Raw genomic sequence first — 25,959 nt, forward strand, 5'->3', positions numbered from 1 at the left:
CCAGAATTTTGGGAGGAAGGCAGGTTAAAACATCTCCTCCCTTTGACGTATGCCTGTGTATTTAACTTTCCTGGCTTCTCCAGTGCTTATCTGTATGCACAAAGACTTTTGCCATCTGTGTACTACTCCTTAGCTTGTGCCCAGAGGACTCCACACCCTACCCAACATCTACTGACTCAGCCATGTTCTTAGCTACTCTAATCACAATAGCTAGGAAATAGAATCTACCTAAATATCCTTTAACTGATGACTAGATGATGAAAATGTGCTATATACACACCATGGAAAACTATTCAGCTGTAATGAAAAACCAACTCTACAGGTAAATGCACGTAACTAGATACTATTATGTTGAGTGAAGAGACCCACAACCAGAAAGACAAATGCCACGTGCTCTCTCACTTATGGTATCTAGCTCTGGATTCTCTGATGTGAGTGCATAAGCTGAAGTAACCTTAAAAAAAAAAAAACAGGAATACATGTAGTCGATGAAGTTACTTCACGTGAAGTGATAATGACCTCCACAAAAGGCAAAGATAATAGAAACCCCTCCTATGCAGGCTAATTTTTGTCAACTTCACACAAACTAAAGTCATTTGGGGGGAAAGGAACCACAATTAAGAAAATACCCCTACAAAATTACCCTATGGGCAACTTGTGGGCCATTTTCTTGATTGGTGATTGATGTAGTCTTAGTGTTTTATCACCACAATAGAAACCTAATAAAACAGAAATTGTAGTAACATCATGGTATTGTGACAGACCTGGCCAGAGTTCGGAGAGAATTGAAGAAGGACCTTGGAATTTGGGATTAGAAAATCTACTGGGAAGGGGCTGGGGAGATGGCTCAGAGATTAAGAGCACTGGCTGCTTTTCCAGCAGACCTGGGTTCAATTCCCAGCACCCACCCAGCAGCTCGTGATGGTCTGTAACTCTAGTTCCAGGGGAATCTGGAACCCTCACACAGACATAGAAGCAAGCAAAACACCAAAGCACATTTAAAAAAGGAATCATTTTAAAGAAGAAAGAAAAGAAAAGCTGTTGGGTGCTCAGAGCTTCACGGCTACGGTGGGAACTTAGAAGATAATACTGATAATGATGCAAAGGTAGGGGCTTGGCTTGTGAAGTTCCAAAGGTAAGTGTAAGAGTCCATCAAAAACCCCATTGGGACCATTCAATATTTTGAATTTAGAACAATTAAATTGAAAGCTTTGCTTTACTGGGACAATTGATGCTGGTCAACTGCTGCTGAGAAGTTAGCTATGAATAAGAAAAGATCAGCATTATTGATGTAAAATGTTCTGGGAAGCGTTTTCTCAGGGAAAACACTCAAACTGTAGTCCAGAAGGGACCAAGAGTGTATCTTAGGCTGGCAGCTGAACTTGGTAATGTGTAAGAATATCCCAGTTGGTACTTGTTTTGAAGACATGAAGTGATCATGGAAAACAGCTAAGGCTCGGCACTGTGAGAAGCCATTGGCAAATGTACACCATCAGCTGAAGTAGAAGTCCAGGATTAAAGGGATCAGAGAAAGAAGTTCACGCACCATGTGGCAGGGTCCTAGTCCCTTAAGAAAACTAACAAAAGGTTATGGATGAAGGTACAGCCTCATTGTGATAGATAGCCCAACATTTTGGGTAGGTCAGCACTATGGGACAACCATCATGTTTAGTCAGCCTGAGTCTAGGAGACAAGCTGTGCTTGCTGCAGAAGGAGGAGCCAGAGAAGTCACTTAGGCCCTTTGGAGCCCAGTGGGTGAGTGGATCCCAGACATTAGGCAGTGAATTTTTTTACACTGTTGGATTTGGGCTTTGCTCTTATTTGATTGCAACTGTGCCTTAGTTCTTCCTTCTTGAAATAAGAAAGTGTTTAACTTATTTTGTTGTAATTGTTTTCTAATAGCCCACAGCTAAAAACTTTGAAGTTTTAGAGAGACTCTGGATAATTTTTGAGAGGCTTTGGAAATTGAAAGGAACTTCGGATGATTAATAGAGTCGAAACGTAGAAAGACTGTAGGGCTTTTAATTATATGTATGTTTTATATTGTAATGTTGATATTAACTTGAGATCTTGGAGATGAACAAGAAAGAAATAGTTATGGTTTAACTATGTTTGTGTGTTGAATTGACAAGGGGTCAATTGTACTGGCTAGCTTTATGTCAACTTAACAGAAGAAACCACAATTGAGAAAATTTCCCCACCAATCAGTCTGAGGGCAAGTTTGTGGGCCACTTTCTTGATTGATGAATGATGCGGAAGAACAGAATTCAGTGTAATCGATGCCACTCCTCAGCTGGTGGTCCTCGATAGTATAAAGAAGACTGGGCAAGACATAAGATACAAGCCAGTAAGCAGCACTCCTCTGTGGCCTCTGCATCAGTTTCTGCCACTAGATTCTCCCAGTGATGGACTCTTACCTTGAAGTATAAGCAAAATAAACCCTTTCCTCTCCAAGTTGCTTTTGTTCATGGTGTCTTGTCACAGCAGTAGAAACCCTGTATCTAAGCTTCTTCCTTTAGAGGTATTGGATCATGGAAGTCTAAGCAAATTCCAAAACAACAGATAGTGCTGCTTTTGCCCTTTGCTGTCTCCCATAATTTGAAGGTAAATCCCTAGACATAAGATTTGGAGGAAACAACCTGAGTCTGACTTATAAGCCTCCTCTCTGAGGATTTGTTTTCGTGGTATGGGAAGCCACTGTGATAGCTGACAATGAAAGAGAGCAACCAATAGTCCTAACCACAGGTGAGGCCCGTAAACCACAGCAATGACCATTACGGTTAGAGATCCTCAAAGGTGCAATAGTAGTACTTATATCCTGTCAGTAACCAACAACCATCTATTGGCCCACTCAATTGGAGGTAATCCATCCTGTGTTGTAATCCTAGCCATCCACTCGTGGAAGTTTAGATCATAGACCCTCGAGGAGAGCCTACAATTGCCATTTTCCTAAAGCCAAAATTATTTCTAAATCTATTCTAGATACTTATCCTTCTACCCACAGGCAAATGTGGCTCTTATCTCCTCTCATTAAATAAGCTTGTGTTTGCAGCAGGCAGAGAACATTACAGAAGTCACAACTAGTCAAATGCATACGGAGAATAAACGTTGTTGTGGTACCCGGCACCAAGCGATACATCTGTAGCACAAGCCCTACAACACGGCTCATGCAACGGCACAGAGAAAGGTTCAGAGGACCAAAGGGTCTCTTGTGAAATTGTGTCTTCTATGCCAGGGAAGCTGCCCCCATGAAATATCAACAATATGGCTGCCTACACAAAACCTGAACAATTCTGACACCAACTGATGTGACAACATAAATGGGAGGATAGGGTCCCACCCATAGATGAAGATCTATAGGCAATTAATAACTGCTGAGAGGGAGAATCAATCTTTCTCAAGGATGAGCCCCCTAAGTGGTTATCTAATACCAAGTGGAAAGCCCTAAAAACATACACATGAGCAATCCTAATTGAATTCATCAGGTTGTATTTCTATGGGTTTTTTTTTTATTGGATATATTTCTTTATTTACATTTCAAACGTTATTCCCTTTCCCGGTTTCCTGTCCATAAGCCCCTTATCCCCTTCCACTCCCCCATAAAGGTGTTCCCCCAATCCACCCCCATTACTACCACCTCCCAGCATTCCCCTGCACTGGGGGTCCAAGCTTGGCAGGACCAAGGGCTTCCCCTTCCACTAGTGCCCCAACAAGGCCATCCTCTGCTACATATGCAGAGGATGTGCATGGAGCCCTGGGTCACTCCATGTAAAATTTGGGTAGTGATTTAATCCCTGGAAGCTCTGGTTGGCTGGAATTTTTGTTCTTATGGGGTTGCAACCCTCTTCAGCTCTTTCAATTCTTCCTCTAATTACCCCAAAGGAGGTCCAATTCTCAGTTCAGTGGTTTACTGCTAGCATTCGCCTCTGTGTTTGCAATGTTCTGGTTGTGTCTCTCAGGAGACATCTATATCCAGTCCCTTTTTGTATATTTATTCTTATATCTATATGTAACAGTTATAATTAAAGAAAAAGAGACCATGGATTTGAGAGGCAGTTGAGAGGCAATCATGTGGAGGAGGTTGAGAGGAGGAGAAGGAAGACAGGACTGATATAAATACAGGACACATATAAAATTTTAATTTTTTATTTAAAAAATAAAATTTTAAATTGTAAAAGGAAATTCAGTTCAATGGCTAAGTGCTGGTGAAAGGTCTCTGAGTTTCTCATTTTACTAGTCCCTAGGAAAATCCACAGATGTAATTGATGGGAAAAGTATACAGTTCACAACTGACCATAGCTGTCCTTTAAGCTTTATGAATGCAGTGACCTATCTACTCATTCCTGTATCATTTAACTGAGTTGGAAGTTTGGAGTGAAAATGGAAAGATCACTAAGATATGGGGCCAGATGTCCCCAGAGACCAGATGTACTCCTCTAGTGCTTAAGGTAGGACTACAGACCATCCACCCACACCGAGACAGAAAATCACACCTCTCTCTCTCTCTCTCTCTCTCTCTCTCTCTCTCTCTCTCTCTCTCTCTCCCCTCCCTCCCTTCCCCATTCTTCCTTTCCTCCCTCCTCCTTCCTCATATATACACCCTTCATACCTATCCTACTAATTTCCAAAAAGTCACACCTAAGACACATAAGTAGAATCTAACTTATGTACACAACACAATTTGTCTAGAATCCTGTCTCCAAGTCTCCCATTTGGGATAAACCAGTAAAACTATCAAGTTTAAGTTATAGACTTTGGAAAATTCTTAAATCCTAGAACCACTGGCTCAAAGTTCAGAGGCCAGAAGAGAAGGAGATCAGAGGGGCTTGGTGACCGGAGAAGCAGTCGTCGGAAAGGACTAGACCATGGAGAGCAGTAAGGGCCAAAACAAGACAAGTTTCTTCTTTCCAGTTTTCCATTCCTTCCTTCACCCCCAGGAAAGACAAGAGACTCAAACAGACTTAAGATATGACAACTTTATTCTGTAGACATATCCAAGGGCCCAGCCCCAGGCCAGAAGCTCTGTTACTCCTTGTGGCTGTCTTTATGAGCTGCCACACCCATCCTTATCACCAACACAAGGAACTCTTCGAAGTTAATTGCATTGTCACTATTGACGTCCAATTCTTTGAACAAGCTTTCGGTATTTTTATTCTGTAAAGAAGAATAGGGGTGGGGGAATTCAGACTATAAATATATCAGAGAAAAGTAAGCAAGGGCTATTTGTGAGTAAGTATTAGCTAACTGCAGAAAGCAGCATGGAGGACCAGTCACCCCAGCACCATCAGAGAACCCCGAGAATGCAGCACCTCCTCACCTGCACAAACTGAGGGCACTCAGTAGTGACCATTTTCCTGAAGTCATCCCTGTAGAGGGCATGGTGATTCCCTTTTATACCAGAATAATTGTGGTAGACATCAATGACATTGCTCAAGGCCTTCTCCAGTTCAGTCGCCATTGTCGATAAAGATTTCCTTTCACCTGAAAGACAAAGACACAGAAGGATGAGAACTGCAGTTATTCATGGCAGGGTGACAACTGAGTGAACATTCAGAAGGTCCCTGACCCAAGAACGAGCTTTGACCTGGCCTGTACCACTCAGATAACTAAACCCAGAAAATGGCTCTATCTCTGGTGGGAAGGGGTTGGATAGAGCATTGGAGGGACTTTAGGACACACACACACACACACACACACACACACACACACACACGAGTGTAGCAAACTCTCCACAGTAAACACTCCCTACCCTTCTCTAGTAGACACTGCTAGAAGGCTCCACACTGTTCCACTTCCTTTATCCTCAAGTTTCTGATCAGTGCTGCAGACTCCCCCATGCTTTCTTGCCCTCTCAAAGGAGGCTACTCTATTCCCCCAACCCTCCCTAAGGAAAGCCTACAGTGTGAGATGGGTTCACACAGCTCTACTTACACAAGGTCTGGAAGACGGAGCAGAAGAAGGATGTGTGAAGCTAAGTGCCAGCTGCTTTTATAGAGAAAGGCTTGGCCAGCTGCCCATAGCCTCGGGCTGTGGAGACACCATTCTTCCCTTCCAGAGTTACCACAGCCTCTGTTTCCTAACCAAGCCCATGTGGCAATCACTGAGCACATTGAGCATTTCTGAGTCCGGGGAAGTGGGAGTGTTGGAACAGGGAAGACATTTACCAGACAGGAGTACACGGCAGGAAGAATCAGGATGAGACATGGCAATAAATCCATTTCTAGGCCCCTGGGACCTCATCCCTGCATCTAAACAGACTCAGTCTTAGCCCTGTCTCTGTTGCCATTGCTGATCCAATGCCTTCATGTCCGGTCTACCTCTGAACTGAACTGAAGGTAGATGTTGCTGTGTGAGTGTGGGTGCATGGGAGAGACAGCTTCTCCAAGTTCTCAAAGTACCAAAGACCTCAGAAACACTGCTGCTTCTAGCCACTGGATATTAGAAGAGTTTGGAGTACTGCTGTGGGATAGTATTTGGATGGGTGGGTAGAGTCTTTAGGGGACAGCTGTCTTCCCAAGGGTTGGATCAGTTCCTAACCTGCCACAACTCTTAATGATTATTCTACTCTGGAAGCTAAGGATGTCCTGAGCCATGGGGTAGAATTCCTCATCTTCTGTTGTCCACCCTGCAGTAGCCACTGAGTCACTGCATGATCACAGTAGAGACCTTTCCAGCCTCTCAGAATGGTCACTGTGCCTTGGACCCCAGGAGCCTTCGATGAAGAGAGGCGTGAACTCTAGGATGGGGAGGGGTCAATTATTTTGGAGAATCCATGTGTGTTTCATGCTCAAGGGAAAAAGAAGAGGGGCTGATTCCCAGGAATTCACAGGAGCAATCCCCAAGCCCCAGAAAAATGCCACTTGAATTAACTGGTTGCTAGCACTGGAGATCTGTGGAATATTTCTCATATGGCAGTGGGTTTCATCCACATTATCTTACAAAAGCTTTAAAATATGCCTCTCAGGAAGGCAGTGATCTGAACCAGCCTATGTACAGATGAGGAAGCTGAAGCCCAGAAAAGTGGAGGGAGTCAACCAATTTCCCAGTCCCCATGTGTCAGAATTGCAGAGTCCCTAGCATGATCTGACAAGAACTAGAGGTGATGGGGAAAACTTATCTCTTCTTTCCTTCCTGTAAGTCCTCGGATACCAATCCTGGTTCTACACCAACACCCAGGCCATCAGAGCTGTGGCAGATGATCTTGCCTATCAGTTCACCATGGAACTCAGACTCATCATGAAGACAAATCTCTGGGCATCTGTGTGAGGGGTTGTCTAAATCAGGTAAATTAAGAAGGGAATGCCACCTCAGACGTGGGTAGTACTTTTCACAGGCTGAGGTCCTGTTGGAGAACAGGGTATTTGCACCCCTGCTCTCTGATTCCTGACTAGGAACCCACTGTGACAGCTGCCTCTTGCTCCTTCTGCCATGCACTCCCCACTCTGATAGACTGTATGCTCTGGAATTGGAAGCCCAAATAAACTCTTCTTTAAATTGCCTTTGTCTGGTTTGTTGTTGTGTTGTTGTTGTTGTTGCTGCTGCTGCTGTTGTTATGGTGGTGGTGGTAGTGGTGCTGCTGGTGGTGTGTTATTACAGTAATGAGCCAAGTAACAGTTTCCCGGGGAAGTGGATGAATTAACCTCTCTCCTTCATGTTTCCACTGCCCACTAATTTCCAATAAGCAATTTCCTTCCATTACAGCTGTGTGACCCAAGTTGAACCAATCAATCATCCTTTTTACCTTGGTTGAAACAAATTATTATATAAAGATTAAAAATATACTATATCTTCAACCCCATGAAAAGAGAGACGTTGCTTGTATTTTGTATTTGTACTTGTATTTGTATCTAATAAGGGATTAATATTTAAAATATTAAGACCCCAATAATTCAATAGCAAAAATAAAACCAGCCCAAAAATGAAGCGAAAGGGAAATTTAAGTAGATGTTTCTTCATACTTTATACAATAGGCCAACAAGTATATGAAATAAACACATGCTCAGCACCATAAACCATTAGAAAGAAGCAAGTCAACCTACAGGATGCCATCTCACATCTGCTAGGATGACTACTGTGATAGATAGATAGATAGATAGATAGATAGATAGATAGATAGATAGATAGTGGAAAATCACAGGTGTTGCCACAGAGAAAGAAAATGGAAGCAAGCTCCCTCTTGATTTTTAGGTAAAATGCATTAGAGAAGCCTGTGCCTTGTGATGGAAATATAAAATATGAAACAGCCATTCCTTGGTCACCAAAGAATTACCATATAATCCAGCAGTTCCACTTGTGAACGTATAGACATAAGACTGGAAAGCAGGGCCTCATAAAGATGCTACTTCACAGCTTGGGGACTCCTATGAAAGAGTAAGAGGAAGGATTGCAGGTCCCAAAGGGAATAGGAACTCCAGACCTATCCAAACAGAGACAACTAACCTGGACCCTTGGGGCTTTCAGACACAGAACTACCAACCAAAGAACATATGCGAGCTGGACCTAGGCCTCCCCACTTATATGGAACAGACGGGTATCTTGGTCCTTATGTGAGTCCTGAACAGCTGGAATAGGGTCTATCTCAAAATCTGTTGTCTGTATGCGGGATATGTTCATCTAACTAGGCTGCCTGGTCTGGCCTCAGTGGGAGAGGATGTGCCTAACCCCACAGAGACCTGATGTGCCAGGGCTGAGGGATACTCTGGGAGGGGCCCACCCTCTCAGATGCTTCTTCACTGATACCAGATTATCATCATCCAAGGAAGCCAAAGAGGGGAAGCAACAGCAGTGTGTGTGGATGGATGAGTGATAAATGCGCTTTGCATAGAGTGGAATATTAGTCAGCCTTGGTAAAGGCTGGCACATGATGGAACATAGATGACCTGAAAGGAGAAATCAAGTATGGTTCCAGTTGTATGAGGTGTTTCTAGTACTCAGATTTCTAGAGCCAAAGTTAGAGAAGCTGGGAAGAGGAAGAATGAGCCATGGTTAATGGTATGCACTGTCAATGTGGAAAGAGGAAACAAGTTCTTGGATGAGCTGTCCAACAATGTGTATGTAAGTAACCTTACTGAACTATACACCTGGAGAAGGAAAGATGACAAAATTGCTGTCACATGTAATTGAGCACAATTGAGTGTTATAATTTTCAATGTCTATAAAGTTTGCTTCATGCTCAGTCCTAAGTGGGATTTCTTCAATAAAGCCCTCACCTCAGGCTCAAGAATTTATCCATGCCAAAGAGGAGGCAGGGAGATTGTAAGAGCCAGAGGGATGGATGACACTAAGGAAGCAGTGTCTTCAAGCACAGCAAGGCCGGTGCACATATGAACTCACAGGACCTACAGGACCTGCACAGCCTAAACCAGATGGTCCCAGTGCTGAGAAGGAGTGGACAAGGCTCCCACACATAGTCAGAAGCTATCTGCAATTCACACCTTTCTCCACTGGTATCTCACCCAGACTAGAGGGCAGACCCCATGGCCAGGAGCAGTTGGTCAATACAGAATGAATTCACTAGTAGTTTTGCAGACTTTTTGTTTCATTTTTGCTTTGTTTGGGCTCTCTCTCTCTCTCTCTCTCTCTCTCTCTCTCTCTCTCTCTCTCTCTCTCATTGGTTCTTTGCTTGCTTGTTATTGTATTGTATTTTGAGTTGTTTTTCTCTCTCTTATACAATACATCCCACCAACAGCCTCCTCTCCCTCCCATTCTCCCACTTTCCCTCTTCCCCAGATCCACTGCTCCTTTCCCTTCAGAAAAGAGCAGGCCTCCCAGGTGTATAACCAAACTTGGCACAGCAAGGCTCAATAAGACTGAGCACAGACACTCATATCAAGACTGGATGAAGCAACCCAGTAGGAGGAAAATGTTCCATGAGGAGGCAAAGAAGTCAAGGATACCTCCACTCCCATTGTTAGGAGGTCAACAAAAACCTCAAGCTAAAAAACCTCAGCATGTATGCAGAGGGCCTGGTGCAGATCCATGCAGGTTCCGTAGTTGCCACTTCAGTCTCGGCCAGCCCCTATGAGCCCTGCTTAGTTGATTCTGTGGGTCATGTTCTCCTGGTGTCCTCAACCCCTAAGGCTCCTAAATCCTTCCCTCTCCTCTTCTATACAGTTTCCTGCGCTCTGCCTAACATTTGGCTGTGGCTCTCTGTATCTTCTCCCATTAGGAATCATTTCATTGCTGCTGCTGCTGCTGCTGCTGTTGTTTTGTCAATCATGTCTGATTCTACCCTAGATCTCTGAGACACCCAGCTTCCGGATCCTGGCCATCTAGGCAGTATCAGACTCCCTCTAGTGGTTGTAGGCCTCAGGTTAAACCACTCATTGCTTGGCCACTCCCACAAGTTCTGAGCCATCATTGCTCCAGCACATCCTGTCAGTAGGGCAGGTTGCGGGTCATAGATGGTGTCGCTGGGTTGATGCTCCAGTCCCACCACTGGAAGCCTCGCCTAGTTACAGAAGATGCCTTGTTCAGGCTCCATATCTTCCACTACTGGGAGTCCTTGCTACGGTCAACCTCGTATGGTCCAGGAAATTTCCACTGTACTGTTTCCATATCATCCCCTAAATGCCCACCCATTTCAGTTGTCTCTCCTGTACTCTCTACCTCTGTCTCTCCTCCCGCCCCCCCCCGACCTGATCGCTCCTGTTCCCATCTCTCTCACCTTATCCACCATGCACCCACAAAATCTATTCTATTTCCCCTCCCCAGGGAGATCCATGCTCCCCAGTAGGCCTCTCATCTAACTTCTCTGGGTCTGTGGATTGTAGTGTGATTATCCTTTGCTTAACAGCTAATATCCACTTATAAGTGAATGCATATCACGTTTGTCTTTCTGAGCCTGGGTCACCTTGTTCAGATGGATTTTTTTTTCTAGTTCCATTCATTTGCCTGAAATTTTTGTGACGTCATTTTTTTCTAACAGCTGAGTAATATTCCATTGTGTAAATATACATGTTTTTATCCATTCTTCAGTTAAGAGACATTTAGTTTGTTTTCAGTTTCTGGCTATTATGAATAAAACCAATATGAACAGAGTTGAGCAAGTGTTCTGGTGGTAGGGTGAGGAGTCTTTTGCGTATATGTCCAAGAATGGTATGGCTGGATCTTGGGGTAGGTCAATTCCCAATTTCCTGAGGAACTGCTATATTGATTTCCACAGTGGTTGTATGAGTTTGTACTCCATCAGCAATGAAGAAGTCTCCCTTGCTCCACATCCCCACCATAATGAGCTGTAATTTTTGTTGAGAATCTCAGTCATTCTGACATGTTACGATGGCGTCTCAGATAAGTAAAGCTGGGTGGATGAGAAGGATTTGTTGGAGGAAGGATCATCATCAAATGTACTATATAACATTTTGAATTTAAAATAATAGTAAAAAATAAAAGAAAAATCTGCTTCTTGGAAATCAATATCACATGAATATACTCGTAACATTTTTTATGTTTTAAGAATTTCATAGAAAAAAGAATTTCATGTACCTGCACAATGTACTTTGATCATATTCACTACCTATTCTCCAATTCTTCCTATATCCTATATCCCTTCAATGTCCTCCTCCCAACTTCATGTTCTCTTTCCTTATAATGACCCACTACTATAATATATATACATCCATGGAGAGAGGTCAATCTACCAGAGTATAACATTTTTATTATACTTTTGAGAATTTCATACATATATAAATGAAATATCATATTCACTCTCCATGTCACCCCTCCAACCTCCCTCTTATCTCAAAAGTCCTCTCCCTCTCAACGTCATGCTGTTGATGTAGTAATCTTTTTTTTATAACCCACTAAGTGCTGTTCGAGTGTGCAAGATTGTAGGGCACAGGAAGCCTATCAATGGCCATGCCCTCAAATCACAATAATTCTCCCTTCCAGAGAAGCTACCAACTGACAGTAACTCCTCAGTAAAAACAAAAGGCTGGAAAACAGCCCCTCTATTAATTCAGGAATTTTAGCTGGCTTGATCTTGTGTGGATCTCGTGGAGATGACCACAGCTTATGAGAGTTCACTAATGTGATATCCATGTTGTGTCCAGAAGACAGCATTTCCTAGCACTGCTCCTCACATTCCACGTCTCTGTTTGTGCTTCTATTACTGTGATAAAACACCATGAACAAAAGCAACTTGGAAAGGAAAGGACTTATTTCATCCGACAATTTGTAGTCCATCATTCAGGGAAGTGAGGGCTGGAACTCGAACCAGACAATTCCTGGAGGCAGGAACTGATGCAGACACCATGGAGAAGTTCTGCTTACTGGCTTGCTCCCCATAGCTTCTTCAGCCTGCTTTCTTATACCTCTTGGGGGCTGGAGAGATGGCTCAGCGGATAGGAGGACTGACTGTGCTTCCAGAGGTCCTGAGTTCAAATCCCAGCAACCACATGGTGGCTCACACCATCTGTAATGAGATCTGGTGCCCTCTTCTGGTGCATCTGAACGCAACTACAGTGTACTCATGTAAATAAATAAAATCTTATACCTCTTGGGGCCACCTGCTCAGGGGTGCACCCAGTGAGCTGGGTCCTCCCACATCAATCACCAATGGAGAAAGTGGTCTCAAGTTTCCCCATAGGCTATTCAGTATTTTCCCAACTTAGGTTCCCTCTTCCAAAATGACTCTGGTTTGACCTACAAGTAACCTGAATGCTCTAACTCTTACTTTCTTTCTGCCTTCTCTTCTCTAGTATTGCCTGGCCTAGAAAGGAGTGGAGGTTGATAACAACTAGTACTCTGTCACTTATTTTCAGTACTTTGGCCAGTTATGCATCTCTACATTAGCTTCTGCCCACTGTAAAAAGAGGTTTCTCTGGGCACTACTGTTATTGAGTAACTAACCACTTTCTGACTGGATTTTGAAGTCTGTGCCACAGGAAAAAAAATTCATGTCTAATGTATTAACCATGATCAAAATCCCATGGCTAGGGAGCTCATAGACCCTAGGGTACAAACCATGTTTCAGTAAAAAAAGCTTACACAAAATAAAAAAAAGCTTGGCATGGTAGCAAATATATTTAATTCCAACATTCAGGAAGTTGAAGCTGGAGGGTTGCCATGAGTTTAAGGCAAGACTGGACTGCATAATGAGATGCAATCTCAAAAACCCTAACAGAGAGAGAAGGGAGAAGGGGAAGGGGAGGGGGAGGGGGAGAGAGATCACATATACAATAAATCATACAAATTGCTCCTTTAAAATGGGAGAGAGCTGGGGGCAGGGTTACCATGAGTGTATCATTATCTGTGGTTGATTCTGTAACTGAACACTGAACCCTCCAGAGTCAGACTGTTAATATCCAACAGTATATCCAATGAACCAAGTCCCTGCATCAGGTCTGATGTCACTTTAGGCTCACTGGGTGCTTCAGGAAGTAATACAGGAAGGGGGGCTGTGTGGCTGAAATCTAATAATCTGGAATATGTTCCTCCTTGGGACTCCTTGGTGAGTTCTTAGTAGTATCATAGATGCAGGAGCCTAGGTTCCTCAGCCTGTTCTTCCAGAAGGACCAAGGAGAGGCCTTCTGCTTGTCCCAGTTGAGGCATTGTTAGTTGACACAACCCAGCACAGTGCCTGACATGCACAATGGCACAAGCCACAACTACAATGGCAGTGAATAATAGTTAATAGCTGGCAATTACTGGGTGTGTGTTGTGTGTACCATTGTGAGGACTTCCCCAATGCTTTGCTTACATAAAACCTCTTAACTCTTAATCCTATGAGGCACATGCATTACAGACTCCATTGTACAGAGGACACTGAGGCCCTCTATTAGACACTGGGATGGAAGTGGCTTAAGATGGGATGTACAACATCTACTTCCTCCACAGACTGGAATACCTCAGTGCTGACAACTTTCTTATTTTAATTACCCAACTAAGATAGCATCCACTTTCTCCATCCATCTCCCCAACAGAATAAATAGTTAATCCTCTTTCCTCCGTTCCTCACAAGCCCTTATCCACTGTCCAATAAGTCTCTTTTGTAAGAGGGAATGGTATGCATCCATTATGATAAAAGGTAAGTTGACCCCCTAGCTAGCAAAATAGAACTCAATGCTATATCACAAGTTTCCAACCAACAATCAGCCCATACACCTTGCACAGTTTTATATGATTATGCATGCACCACCTTACCCCAAAGAAACGCATCTCTTTTCAAAGCGTGTTTATATCTGCTGATTCTTTTGATACTTTCAAATCTCTAGTAGAGTGAACTTTACACGTAAAATTTTACCTGTATAAAACATAAAGAAACTGAGGCACACTGCTACTCAACATCTCTCCTCGGTCTCATTGAACTTAAAGGTGTTTGTGAGTGAGGGCTTCCTGCCAGCATCCTCAGTAGGATGAATAGTAGGTGGGTCCATGAACTCCCACCACCAGATAGTATTCCCTTTAAGTGGGCAGCAGGGTTGTCTGACAGCAGCAGTCACATGTGTGTGCTGAGAACATAACTGGCTTGGCAGAAAGGAAGACATTCTAAAGAAACATTTTGTGGCTCTCAAGCTGACTATCAGACTATTGAAACAATGGACTCCAAAGAAATGGGAAGTTCCCCAAAGATCTCACCGTGAGAGAAGAAGGGAAAGGCATCAGCCAGAGGGGGACCTGTCTCTAGAAAAAAGATTTCACACCATCTTAACAACTTGTCCAGTTGTCTTACAGGACCAGTGATGGGCAGGACCACATCTTGAGTAAAACTGCTTGACAAGGGACATATATATCATTGGCCCTCCATGTAAATTTCCGTCTTACTTTAGGAACTAGGAGAGTTCATTGGTTCTGTCTGTCCTTCTTCCCAACATGGCCACATGAATAAATCTTTCTCTGGTCCTTACTTATAATTTTGCTCTTTTAATTGGCTGACTAGAGATAGGTGGTTGGACCTGACTCGGGGCACAGGTTATGACCTCCAAGTTCAATAACAAGAAGTAAATAAGCATGTTGGAGGAAAGGCAAAATTTGTAATTATCTGATAATATGGAGCAATCTAGAAAAGAGTGGCAGGGCTGTGTTTACAGGAAAAGACTAAGACCCCAGGTTTGTGTCTCAATAGCCAGCTCTGAGGAAAGCCAGGTAGAGGAAGCAGCACTGGTGGGGAAACCATCAGGAAGTGTTGGGTAGGTGCCAAGTGTTCAGGCTGCCAGAGCTTTTATGACCTTGAAAGGTCATTTTGACCCCACCACATGTCAAAGTAACAAGAAGGACCTGCCTCGACCCTGAGGGAAAGCAGCTGAGTAACCCAAGATACTGACTCTTTGATATGAACAAAAAGTAATCAAGAGGTGTCATAGGAGGGGCATAGGTCTAAGTCAATAGATTTCAGTTCCACGGTTCCCCTTCCTGATTTCCTTCCTCAAAAACCTGCTGAACCAATCGTGTGAGGACACTAGGCCAGTTGCAGAAAGATAGAAGTATGCCCTTTATGGGACTAGACTTTGAGGGGACGGAGATACAAACTTCTGTCCAGAGTCTTCAGAAAAGACAGGCCACCAAGTAGGACACTGACAGTGCCTTTAGGCCAAGAAACCCTTCCTCCGAGTCTTCCCTCATCTCTGGGCTCCAGGAAGAAAAAGAAAAATGACACCACCAGTCAACAACAGGGACCATTCAGGAGGGCAGGGGCCACAGGTCTGGGCCCACTGAGTCATGAATAGCTCAGAATCAGGAGGAATACCAGTCATCACTGTGTTATATTAGTAACAACCACACCTAGCCATTCTTTCCTCCATGAAGCCTTCCATGGTTGACAACTCCCAGCTTCTGTTCATCTTCCCATGCCAGGTATCTGCTGCTTTGTTGGGCTAGGTTGCTGGCTTTGCAGCTACTTGCCTTGCCTCTCTGACTCAGCATACACAGAAACCAGTGGACAGTGCTCCCTAGCACCCCGGTTCCCACAGTGACATGGGTCATGTCCAGGTCAACAACCAGCAACATCTTCCCAATGATCACCAGCCACAGACACCTAGGTCTCACTCTGGACCCCTTCCCCAACCCCCCCCCAAATAATCTGTTCTTCAAGACTAAGACTTTGACATTTACATTTCTCTCCTGTCTCCTCCCTTTCTTCTGTCCCTTTGTGCAGATACCGACTTGTACACACTGCACCTCTCCAGAATGGGCAGGAACCCCTTACTGAGTCTCCCACCTCTCCCCACATGATCTATCCTCCAAGGTTCCCAAATTCCACTACACCATTTTTAAGGATAAAATCTAAATCTCAGTGTCCTCCTGAGTAAATAAAACTCACATGTTCCCCTTGGACATTTATTTCCAGAATGTCCTGCCTTTCCAGACATACCATCTGGGTTTCTGCTGCTATTACATCTTCTTGAAACACCTCCTCCTCCCCTTCCTGATCCTGGGCATCTCCTGTCTTCCCAATCTCCTGTGTGTGCAGACTCTCAAAAGCGCTCCTTCTAGGCACTATTGTCCATGTGGCTCCCCTCCCCCATCCCGCATGTGCAGTGAATGATCAGTCAGTAACATCATTGGGAGGTCTTACTTCCTTCTCAGAGGGTGCCCTGACTCCGAGAAGCACCCTTTCCTTGCAGACTGAGACCAGACAGCAGGCCGTCTCACACCTCAGATAAGATTTCTGTCAGCAAGGCTGGGTCTCTTGCATCAGATAAGGGCACCTTGGATTCAGAACTAATATTCCCCCATCAAGCAAGATATCACTGAAGGCAGGAGCTATGTCTCCTGCCCTAAACGATGATCCTGATAATACAGACTAAACTTCTTTTACTGAACATTAAGGGATACCCAGAACCATGACCTGAGTACTTCCCAGAAGTATTTGTGATCTTGTTTGTATGCGTGTGTGCACACCTAAGAAGAAATACATCGCTAAGTTCTGTAAGCTGTTCTTAGTCAGGCCATGTCTCCAGGAACAAGTTCTGGTGGTGAGAGACTGCCTGTCCCCCTCTAGTAGAGGTTGTGCTGGGTGCAGTAGTATGTGCACAACTGCCGGTGAAACTGAAGGTGATAGTCCTTCACCAGCTTGCCCAAGATGTACAGGAACTCATCGAAGCAGATCTGGTTGTCCTTGTTTTTGTCAGCCGCCCGGAAGAGCTCTGTGATGTAGTATGGCTGCCTGCGGCCCTGCCAAACACAAAGAGGATCATCAACCCACACTGCATTCAGTACACGAGTCCTCCAAACTCCTCCTGCTGGGGATGAAGAGCATTACAGCAGCCTGGTTCCCCTTCAACAAGCCTTCAGGACAACAAGTTCTCACAGAGTATCAGTGACAAGATCATCATATACTACAAAATCAGGCTGAAGAGGCACTGGTGTTAATGGACACCTTGGGCCATCAGACCTAGAGTGGCATGGGCAGAGAGAGCAAAAATAGTCCTTTCAAAAGAGAAGTTTAAGTAATTCCTGAATTGAGCTCAGAAGCCTGGATTCCCCAGAACCACTTCACATACAGTCAGTGTCTGTGCTGTCTTCCCAGGTGCACTGTGAGCTCTCTACAAGAGTCACCTGTACAGGCTTCCTGAAGACAAGACACTGCCTTCTTCCTCCAAACCAAGAACTCCTCAGGGAGAAGGTTGCATGCACACATCGTCTCCAGCATGACTGCAGGACCACCTCCAAGTCAGGCAGATATCTGCATCCCGTGCTACCTACCTAGGCATTATTTAGGAAACACTTCCTGGTTCATCTATAGTGTGCAGAAAGTAGTGAAATAGGACAGAGAAATGACTGCAGGAGCTGCCCAGGATATCCAAGCAGAGGACCCTGAGGCTGAAGATCCGAATGGCAAAGGAAAGGGCTGTTTGAAATGAGAGAGGGGTGTGAGGAAAGCCGGGGTCCTTGTTTACAAAGAAGATGTGAGACAGATGGAGACGGGAGGATGTGGTAGAAACTGAGGGAGGGGCGGGAAAAGCAGGTTTCAGCAAGATTTTCCTGGTATATGTAGACATGCTCTCACACACAGAATGGAGCATCTGAGAAGCATTTGCAGGAAGGAAGGTAATGCATTTGTAAGGAGCTGCAGATCCAGAAGGCAGCCTCTCATCCCTGTAGGAAATCAGCAACTTCTCTCCCTTTACCAGCCCCACCATCCAATAACCCTGTCATATCCAGAGTGTGAAACATTCTACATCTGACAGGCTCTCCTCAGCTCCCTTATCAACACTTTTTTTTATATTTCTTTTTTACATTTCAAATGTTATTCCCTTTCCCGGTTTCCTATCCATAAGCCCCCTATCCCCTCTCCCTCCCCTTCTTCTATAAGGGTGTTCCCCTCCTCATCCACCGCCCCGCCTGGCATCCCCTTACACTGGGGGTACAACCTTGGCAGGACCAAGGGCTTCTCCTTCCATTGGTACCCAACAAGGCCATCCTCTGCTACATATGCAGCTGGAGCCATGGGTCAGTCCAAGTATAGTGTTTGGGTAGCGGTTTACTCCCTGAAAGCTCTGGCTGGTTGGCATTGTTGTTCTTATGGGGTTGCAAGCTTGTTCAGCTCTTTCAATCCTTTCTCTAATTCCTCCAATGGGAGTCCTGTTCTCAGTTCAGTGGTTTGCTGCTAGCATCTGCCTCTGTATTTGACATGCTCTGGCTGTGTCTCTCAGGAGACATCTATATCTGGTTCCTGTCAGCATGCACTTCTTAGCTTCATCAATCTTATCTAGTTTTGGTGACTGTATATATATGGGCCACATGTGGAGCAGGCTCTGAATGGCTGTTCCTTCAGTCTCTGCTCTAAACTTTGTCTCCATATCCACTCCTGTGGATATTTTTGTTCCCCCTTTTGAGAAGGAGTAAAGCATCCACATTTTGGTCATCCTTCTTCTTGAGCTTCATGTTGTCTGTGGATTGCATCTTGGGTAATTTGAGCTTTTGGGCTAATATCCACTTATCAGTGAGTGCATACCATGTGTGTTTTTCTGGTCAACATTTATTCTTACCAAGTCTGCCAGCTATGCCATTGTGCCTGTCCCCAAGAGCCCTGCAGCAAAGGCAACACTATGGGTTCTATGATCGCAGTCCTGGGCAATGCAAGGCAGCCCCAAGGAGTTCTTCCCAAAAGGAAAATATTTCCTAAAAACAGTTAGCAAGGAACTCCCATCCTGGCTATCTTCTAAGCCCTCAAAGGAACATTCTAGAAAGAAGGAGGTTGTCTTTGTGTTCTTTCTCAAAGCCTGGAAGTAGGTGAAGGAGATATTTTACAGGAATAAGCAGAGTCTCACTTCCTCTAGAAGTGGCAAGCCAGAGACCCTGAATCACCAGACTTCACCAAGACAGCACGCACAGTTTCCTTCAGAGCTGCAGTCCCTAAGAAGCACAGTAGCTGAGGACTAGAACTAATCACAGACTGGATGAGCAGGCTCTATAAGCCCAGGATCTGGGGCTGTCTCCATCTGACTCTGAGAAGCCCTAGGCATGGGAAGTGGAAGAGGTTATATTTCCCATGCCCACCAGACCAGGGCAGCCTCCACAGCCTAAATTACCTACTACTCCAGGCTCATGGCAGACACTCTGGTGAAGGGACTTATGCTCTAAGGACTCACAGAGAAAGTCTGAGTTTGGGGCAATGTCACTGACTAAAGAGGCTTCTGAACAGAGAACAGCGTTGAGCCTGTCATGCTCACAGGACACAGGAAGCAGAAGAATCCAAAGGTGTGGTATCAGGCTGTAGTCTCAGAGATTAGTAGTCTCTTCATGTGACTGGAGTGAAACCAAGCAGGTGACTTCAGAGAAGGGAAGGACAGGAAATAAAGCAAACCCTACTCTTCGCATGCCCCCACCTCCTCCATTCTCCTTCAGGAACAGGAGATTCCCAAGGGAGTCATCTCCTCCCACCTACCCACCTCACTGCTCAGTCCCAATCCCACAAACAGCGCTCTCTAGGCACTTTGGTTCTCACTTCATCTCCCACTCCAGCACCAGACCCAACATACCAGGGTGTCCATGAAGCGAGGCACACTATCCAAGAGCAGGGCTTTCAGCTCCTCCAGGGACAAGGTCTCCTTGTCCCCTTCCCGGGCAGCATAGTGATGAAAGCAGTGTATGATTTGGAAAAGGGAGTCCTCTACTGGTGTGTCTGGCATGACCGATGGACCCTTCAGGGTACAGGCAAATCTGCAGAGTAGATGAGGAGGCTCTGGGACAGTGGAGAGTCTGTAAGGAAGAAGAAGAGCCCAGTCTGCTAACAGGAGGGAATTCTTCCTCCTGGAGACATCAGCCCCCCGCCCACTAGCCTGAGCTGCATCAGGAAGGGGCCGCCTTGCACCCCTGCTGATCCCATGTGAACTTGGTTTGGTGGCTCTGTCCTCAACAAGCTTTCCTGCCTGATCTAAAGTGAGTCCCTGCACTGGAACTGAGGGCATCCTGGGTCCAGGGGTTGTCTCCTCGTTGCTAATAGTCAAGATCTGGACAAACTAAAGATGGTTTGAAGCCAGGCACTGTTTTTGTTGTGTACAATGAAAATGTTGGAATCCTTGAAGAGGCAAGATCCCTTCCCCTACAGTAACTTTCCCCTACAGTAATGTACTTGATGGGACCAGCAGAACATTAAGATGATTACACTACACAGAAGAATCAGACCAGGCAATTCCTGTTTGTGTTTTACTTCTCACTAGAATATACAGACAGACAGACAGACAGCACAGCCATTGACACCCTTGTCCCCACCACTATCTGGCACATTATCTTCTCCAGGAGTTGACCCCAACCCCAGCATAGTCTTTTCAGCCTTATAATCCTGGGGCCTTTTCACAGCTCTATGCACTGTCCATCTGATGTCCATGGCCCCTTACTCCATACAGAGGTGATAGGAAGCAACTGCCTTCCCTAAACCCTGTGCAAACAACAATCCTAACAACCATGCATCTGCTTCTTCTCATCACCCCATTTAATCCACACAGGACCCTGGGGAATTGAGCATCATGACCCTCTCCTCCTGGAGGGAAAATGAAATCCAAAGAGGCTAAGGAATTTACCAAAATTACACAACTGCTACACACAGAATTGGCCTCAAATCCTTGTATTTATGGACAAGCCCAGAAACACGCTTATCCTCTGGGATTTTAAACCACTTTGGGGCCACAGTTCCATTGTTGGAGCACTCATTCACACTATGCATGTTCTCCATAACAGGCAAGCTGAGGATCTCTGCTCTCTAAGAACAGCACAGCCCACACCACCCCCGAGATTGTCTTGGAGGAGGCACTAACCTGTTGCTCTCGGTGCAGGGCTGCTCCTCATCCACAGCCCAGCCTCTATATGATCCTGGAAATCAGATAAAAGGCAGACTTCTGAGCAGGGGAATTTCCACCAGGCTAGACATCCTGCCCATTCCCAGCCCACTCATTTATGGCAGCCAGTGTGTGGCTTTCCACAGGTTCTTCTACAGCAGAACCAAACCTTAACTGCATTCCTGGGATGACACTGTCATACTCCTGGTTTTAGGGACCCACCTCCAGGACCTGAAAAACCTAAGAATCACAAAGGTTTCATTATACATCCACTGCCTCCAATCAGAGCTCATCATCCCGCCCCACCCCCTAGCCCCAGGGACACCCTTAAAAACAGCTTCCTTGGACACCCTCCCTCAATTAGTGTACCTCCAAAGTCCACAGTAATGAATCACATCCATCCACTCAGTCAACAAGTATTTCATGAGTACTCGCAGCAGGCCAGGCCCTCTGCTAAGCAATGTGAATAAGACGCTTGGCCAGCTAGCTCACAGGATGGGGTTGAATAAGAGGGCTGACAGTTACACATGGACACCATGTACCCTGGGCAAGTACAGGACAATCAGGACACCCAGCAAGGGCCACCTTCTCCCAGAAAAAAAAATTGAGGAAGACTTAACTTAAGGAGGTGCTATTTGAGCAGTGTCTTGAAAAGAAATTTTGAGTTGCTCTGGGGAATGAAGTAGCTTTAGGCAGAGGGGAATGTGCAAACAAAGGCTTGGAGGTGTGGAACTGCATGGCCTGCTGTGGACATGGAGTTGACATGGTACTCATGAATGCTTATAAGAGCAAAGTTCCAGACAGCAAGCATATAAAAGGTCTGAAGGCTCTGTGTACCTAGCCAATGCTGAACCTTGACTTTCTATATGGGAAGAGCTAAGATGTTGCTTTAGTAGTCTTGATGATGTATGGAGGCCAAGACCTACACACACACACACACACACACACACACACACACACACACACACACACACACACAGTGCTAGGATCAGTTTAGACCATTAGGAAATAAACATCTGCAACCTGGAACTCGCTCTACTGTACAGATGGCTCTACACAAGTGACACTTAACTATAAAGGACAAATTAACTCTCCTTCTTCACCTCACCCCAATACAAGCCTTCTCTCAGTGGCAGCTTCTGTCTGACCATCTCAACCAAGTAGCACACATGGGCCCACACAGACTGATGAGTGCATCTACCAGAAGATGGCGCCAAAGATCAAGCGACTGATGGAGCGGAGCGTCTTCCCCGCATCCCAGAAGGTTCCCCAGAAACTGAAGGAACAGTGTCTGAAAGCCCCAAGGTTCAGTGCCAGCACCTGAGCCCCCACAATAACACCCTTAACAATAACAAATACTAACCCAGGACCTTTTCCAGTTTGCATTTCTCTAACGGCACAATTTCCTCAACAGACAAGTTGTTTATTGAACCCCTATTGTGTTTCTATGCTAAAAGTATGGCTTAGTTTTCTCAGCTGTTTGGAAATGCCAAGCTAGACCCCTAGAGAGCTTTATTAAATATCTTTGCTTCGTCCATCTTTCACCAGTAACGTATCCCAAGACATTGACTAACTATAGGTTTTAAGCAATAATTAAGAAAATATTCAGAAAAGAAAGAAAATATTCACCATTGTAATGTTTATAATTTAGAAGCATAGGTAAATTATGTAATTAACATGTTTAGTATTTAGACAAATACTTTATAATATTTGGTATTGCAGCTCTAGCTGAAATGCGGAATGAAGATCCATTAACCAAACTGCTGCTTGCCAGAGACCATCATCTCCTCCTGACTTGTCTCCCTCCCTGGTCACAACCCACCTCCTCCAGGGACTCTCTCTATTCGCCTCCTTCTGGCCTGTCTTCCCCCCTCTGATCACATCGCACTCCTCCACCCCCACCCCAGGGACTCTCTATCATCAACAGTGATTCAGACACCAAGTTGTGCTACCTTCATTTCCTTCCTGGCCCCATCCACTCAAATCACCCAAGCTTAAGGCTGCTTTCAGGAACCTCCCCCTGCTTCTGGCCCCCTCCCTACTCTGGGATTCACCATATCCCAGCCATCCCCCCAGGGATTCGCCAGAGCCCCAGAAGCCCCTTAAGCTGCTTGGCTGGGCCCCTCCAGTTGTCCTATCTGATCTCTAGACTCAGAACCAGCCCCATTTCTTGGAAAAACTTGTTTCGAACTGTTTTATCAAGCTCCTGAAGGCGCCAGACCACAGCAAACAAACTGTAGAGACTTGTCTTGGGATAGTCTACAGCCCCAAATAGTAGACAAACAGGAACCTGCCTCCGGGCTCTACTGTGAATTAGCCCCATCCTGAATATTGTACCCTGTAGCGAAAGACTCGATTAGAACAAGAAAAGGAAAAAAAAGAAAAAACAAACAAACAAGCCAAAACTCAACCCAGAACTAACTCCGAATGTGTAAACCTCATCTCATAGGTTAAAACACACACATACATTCTCTCCTCCACCCCGCCTCCCTCTCCCTCTCCTCCCTGTCTCCTTCTCCTCCTCCTCTCCCTCCCTCCCCCCTTCTCTCTCTCTCTCTCTCTCTCTCTCTCTCTCTCTCTCTCTCACACACACACACACACACACACACAAAAATTAAATTAAATTAAATTAAATTAAATTAAAATTACCTGGAAAAACTTTTCCAGACAAAACAAAGAGATAAGAATAAAATAAAGAAGTAAACCCATGAAGATAAAGTTTCCATTTTTAAAAAAAAAAAAAAACCAAACTGAAACAATGCTGGAAATAAAAAGCTCAGTAAGCCAAATGAAAGCCTCAGCAGAAAGCTCACCACAGAACAATCATGTCAAAACCAGGGTCAAGGGTGAAAGGCAAAGCGGAAGAATCAGACCACGGAGTATACCTCTATATATGTGCATGTAGCAATAACAATTGCAGGTGAGATCGTCAACTTGGAGGAGGAAGGAGAAGAGGGTGGGAGTGACAGAGATACAATACTCATATAGGATAGTCTCAAAAAAATTAAAAGTATGTGTGAACATTTCATGAAGAAACCTAGTACTTTGTATACTAACTTAAAATTAAATAAAATATATTTATATAAAAGGAAACATTAATAGGAGAGTTGGAGGACACCATGAAAAAAAATCTCACCTCTGAGGCATAGAAGAAGGAGATTACTTACCATAGCAAAGACATGGAAAATATGTTCAGTAAATCATCGAAGAAAATTTCCCAAACCTGGTAGAAAGAGATGACCATTCAGGTACAAGATGTCTATAGAACACCGAATAGATAACACCAGAAAATAAAATGTTCATGCTATATTATATTTAAAACATTAGAAACATAGAATGAAAGGGGGTATTGGAAGCTGCAAGAGAAAAAAGTCAAGTATCTTAAAATTGAAGAAAAAATTAAAAAATAATTCATGATAAAACAAATTAAAGGAATCGAAATGTAAATAAGAAATACTCAAGTTCACCAAAGGGCAAATGTGCAGTTGAGCTGCCAGTAGGCAGCATCCCTCCACAGCCTCTGCATCAGCTCCTGCCTCCAAGTTCCTGTCCTGTGTGAGTTCCTGTCCTGACCTCCTTTGGTGATGAACAGCAATGTGGCAGTGTAAGCTGAATAAACCCTTTCCTCCCCAAAAAAAAAAAAAAAAGAAATACTCAAGTTAATAAAGATAAAATACAGAGAAAAAAAGAAAAAAACAAATTAAAGGAATCTATGACTACTAAGCCAGCTCTACAGAGGCTACCAGAAGGAATACTTTAGTCTAGAGAGAAGAATAAACACAGGGACAAATAAACGATGCTAGGATAGGAAACAAAAGAGATCTGAAAAAAGACCGTAAAATCAATAAAATGACAGAAATTTATACACACCTTTCAATAATAATTCTGAATACTAATGGCCTCAAAAATGTCTTGAAGAAAACCTAGCCAGGAAAATGAAAGAACTGTACAATGAAAACTTTAAAACACCAAAGAAAAATTGGAAAAGGTATCAGGAGGCGGATTTACAGTAGGATGATTTTGAAAATGGCCATCCTATCAAAAGCAATTTATAGATTCTGATAGGTCCCTATCTCTTATCTTTTGAAACAGTCAGTTATAAAATGAATCAAAGACATTGATGTAAAACTTGAAACCTTGAAGCTGCAGGAAGAACATATAGGGGAAAACACTAGGCAAGAGCATTCTGGAAAGAACTCTAATAGCTCAGGGAATAATAGCAAGAAGTCAGACGTGAGATTGTCTGGAATCTAGAAGCCTCTGCCCAGCAAAGGAATAACCAAATAGTGAAAGAGACAGCCAAAGATACAGGAGAAAAGTCTTTGCTATATGTAAAGTGGACATTGAATTAATATCTAAGATAATAAAGAACCAAAAATTAAATATTAAAAACCCAAATCATCTCATCAATAAAATCTACCAGACAGCTGGTTCTCAGAAGAATGATAAATAACTCAGAATACAGTGAAAACATACTGGGTGGTGGTGGTACACGCCTGTAATCTCAGCCCTCCAGAGGCAAAAGGCAGGTGGATCTCTGTGAGATTCCTGGCCAGCCTGGTCTACAGAGTGAGTTCCAGACAGCCAAGGCTACACAGAGAAACCCTGTCTCAGAGGCATGGAGGAAAGTGGGAGTAAAAGAAAACATGTTTTACATTTTCAGTCATCATAGAAAATCAATCAGAACTAAATTAATATTGCATCTCATCCCAGTCAGAATGGCTATTGCCAAATACTCAAA

At 44.3% G+C, this 25,959-nt stretch overlaps 2 protein-coding genes across 2 annotated transcripts; both read right to left on the reverse strand.

Annotated features, from left to right (window-relative positions):
• Window positions 1-4,961: 4,961 nt before the first annotated feature.
• Window positions 4,962-5,477, reverse strand: S100a8 (S100 calcium binding protein A8). Its single transcript, XM_032896700.1, has 2 exons — window positions 5,318-5,477; window positions 4,962-5,154 (listed from the first exon to the last, which is right to left on the reverse strand). The coding sequence occupies exons 1-2, from the start codon at window positions 5,456-5,458 to the stop codon at window positions 5,026-5,028; spliced, it is 270 nt and encodes an 89-aa protein (XP_032752591.1). The 5' UTR covers window positions 5,459-5,477; the 3' UTR covers window positions 4,962-5,025.
• Window positions 5,478-16,261: 10,784 nt separating this feature from the next.
• LOC116895419 (protein S100-A15A) lies at window positions 16,262-21,302 on the reverse strand. Its single transcript, XM_032896701.1, has 3 exons — window positions 21,198-21,302; window positions 19,923-20,142; window positions 16,262-17,112 (listed from the first exon to the last, which is right to left on the reverse strand). Exons 2-3 carry the CDS (start codon window positions 20,070-20,072, stop codon window positions 16,936-16,938), a joined length of 327 nt encoding a protein of 108 aa, XP_032752592.1. The 5' UTR covers window positions 20,073-20,142; window positions 21,198-21,302; the 3' UTR covers window positions 16,262-16,935.
• Window positions 21,303-25,959: the final 4,657 nt, after the last annotated feature.

Source organism: Rattus rattus, chromosome 3 (genome assembly GCF_011064425.1).
Source record: "Rattus rattus isolate New Zealand chromosome 3, Rrattus_CSIRO_v1, whole genome shotgun sequence".
Lineage (NCBI taxonomy): Eukaryota > Metazoa > Chordata > Mammalia > Rodentia > Muridae > Rattus > Rattus rattus.

Excerpts from the sequence above, each read along its gene's own strand:
- S100a8 (XM_032896700.1), bottom strand. The coding sequence starts at position 5,458 with ATGGCGACTGAACTGGAGAAGGCCTTGAGCAATGTCATTGATGTCTAC. Across the intron at positions 5,155-5,317 it reads AGTGCCCTCAGTTTGTGCAG|AATAAAAATACCGAAAGCTT; the intron begins GTGAGGAGGTGC and ends TCTTCTTTACAG.
- LOC116895419 (XM_032896701.1), bottom strand. The coding sequence starts at position 20,072 with ATGCCAGACACACCAGTAGAGGACTCCCTTTTCCAAATCATACACTGC. Across the intron at positions 17,113-19,922 it reads CTCGCTTCATGGACACCCTG|GGCCGCAGGCAGCCATACTA; the intron begins GTATGTTGGGTC and ends TGTGTTTGGCAG.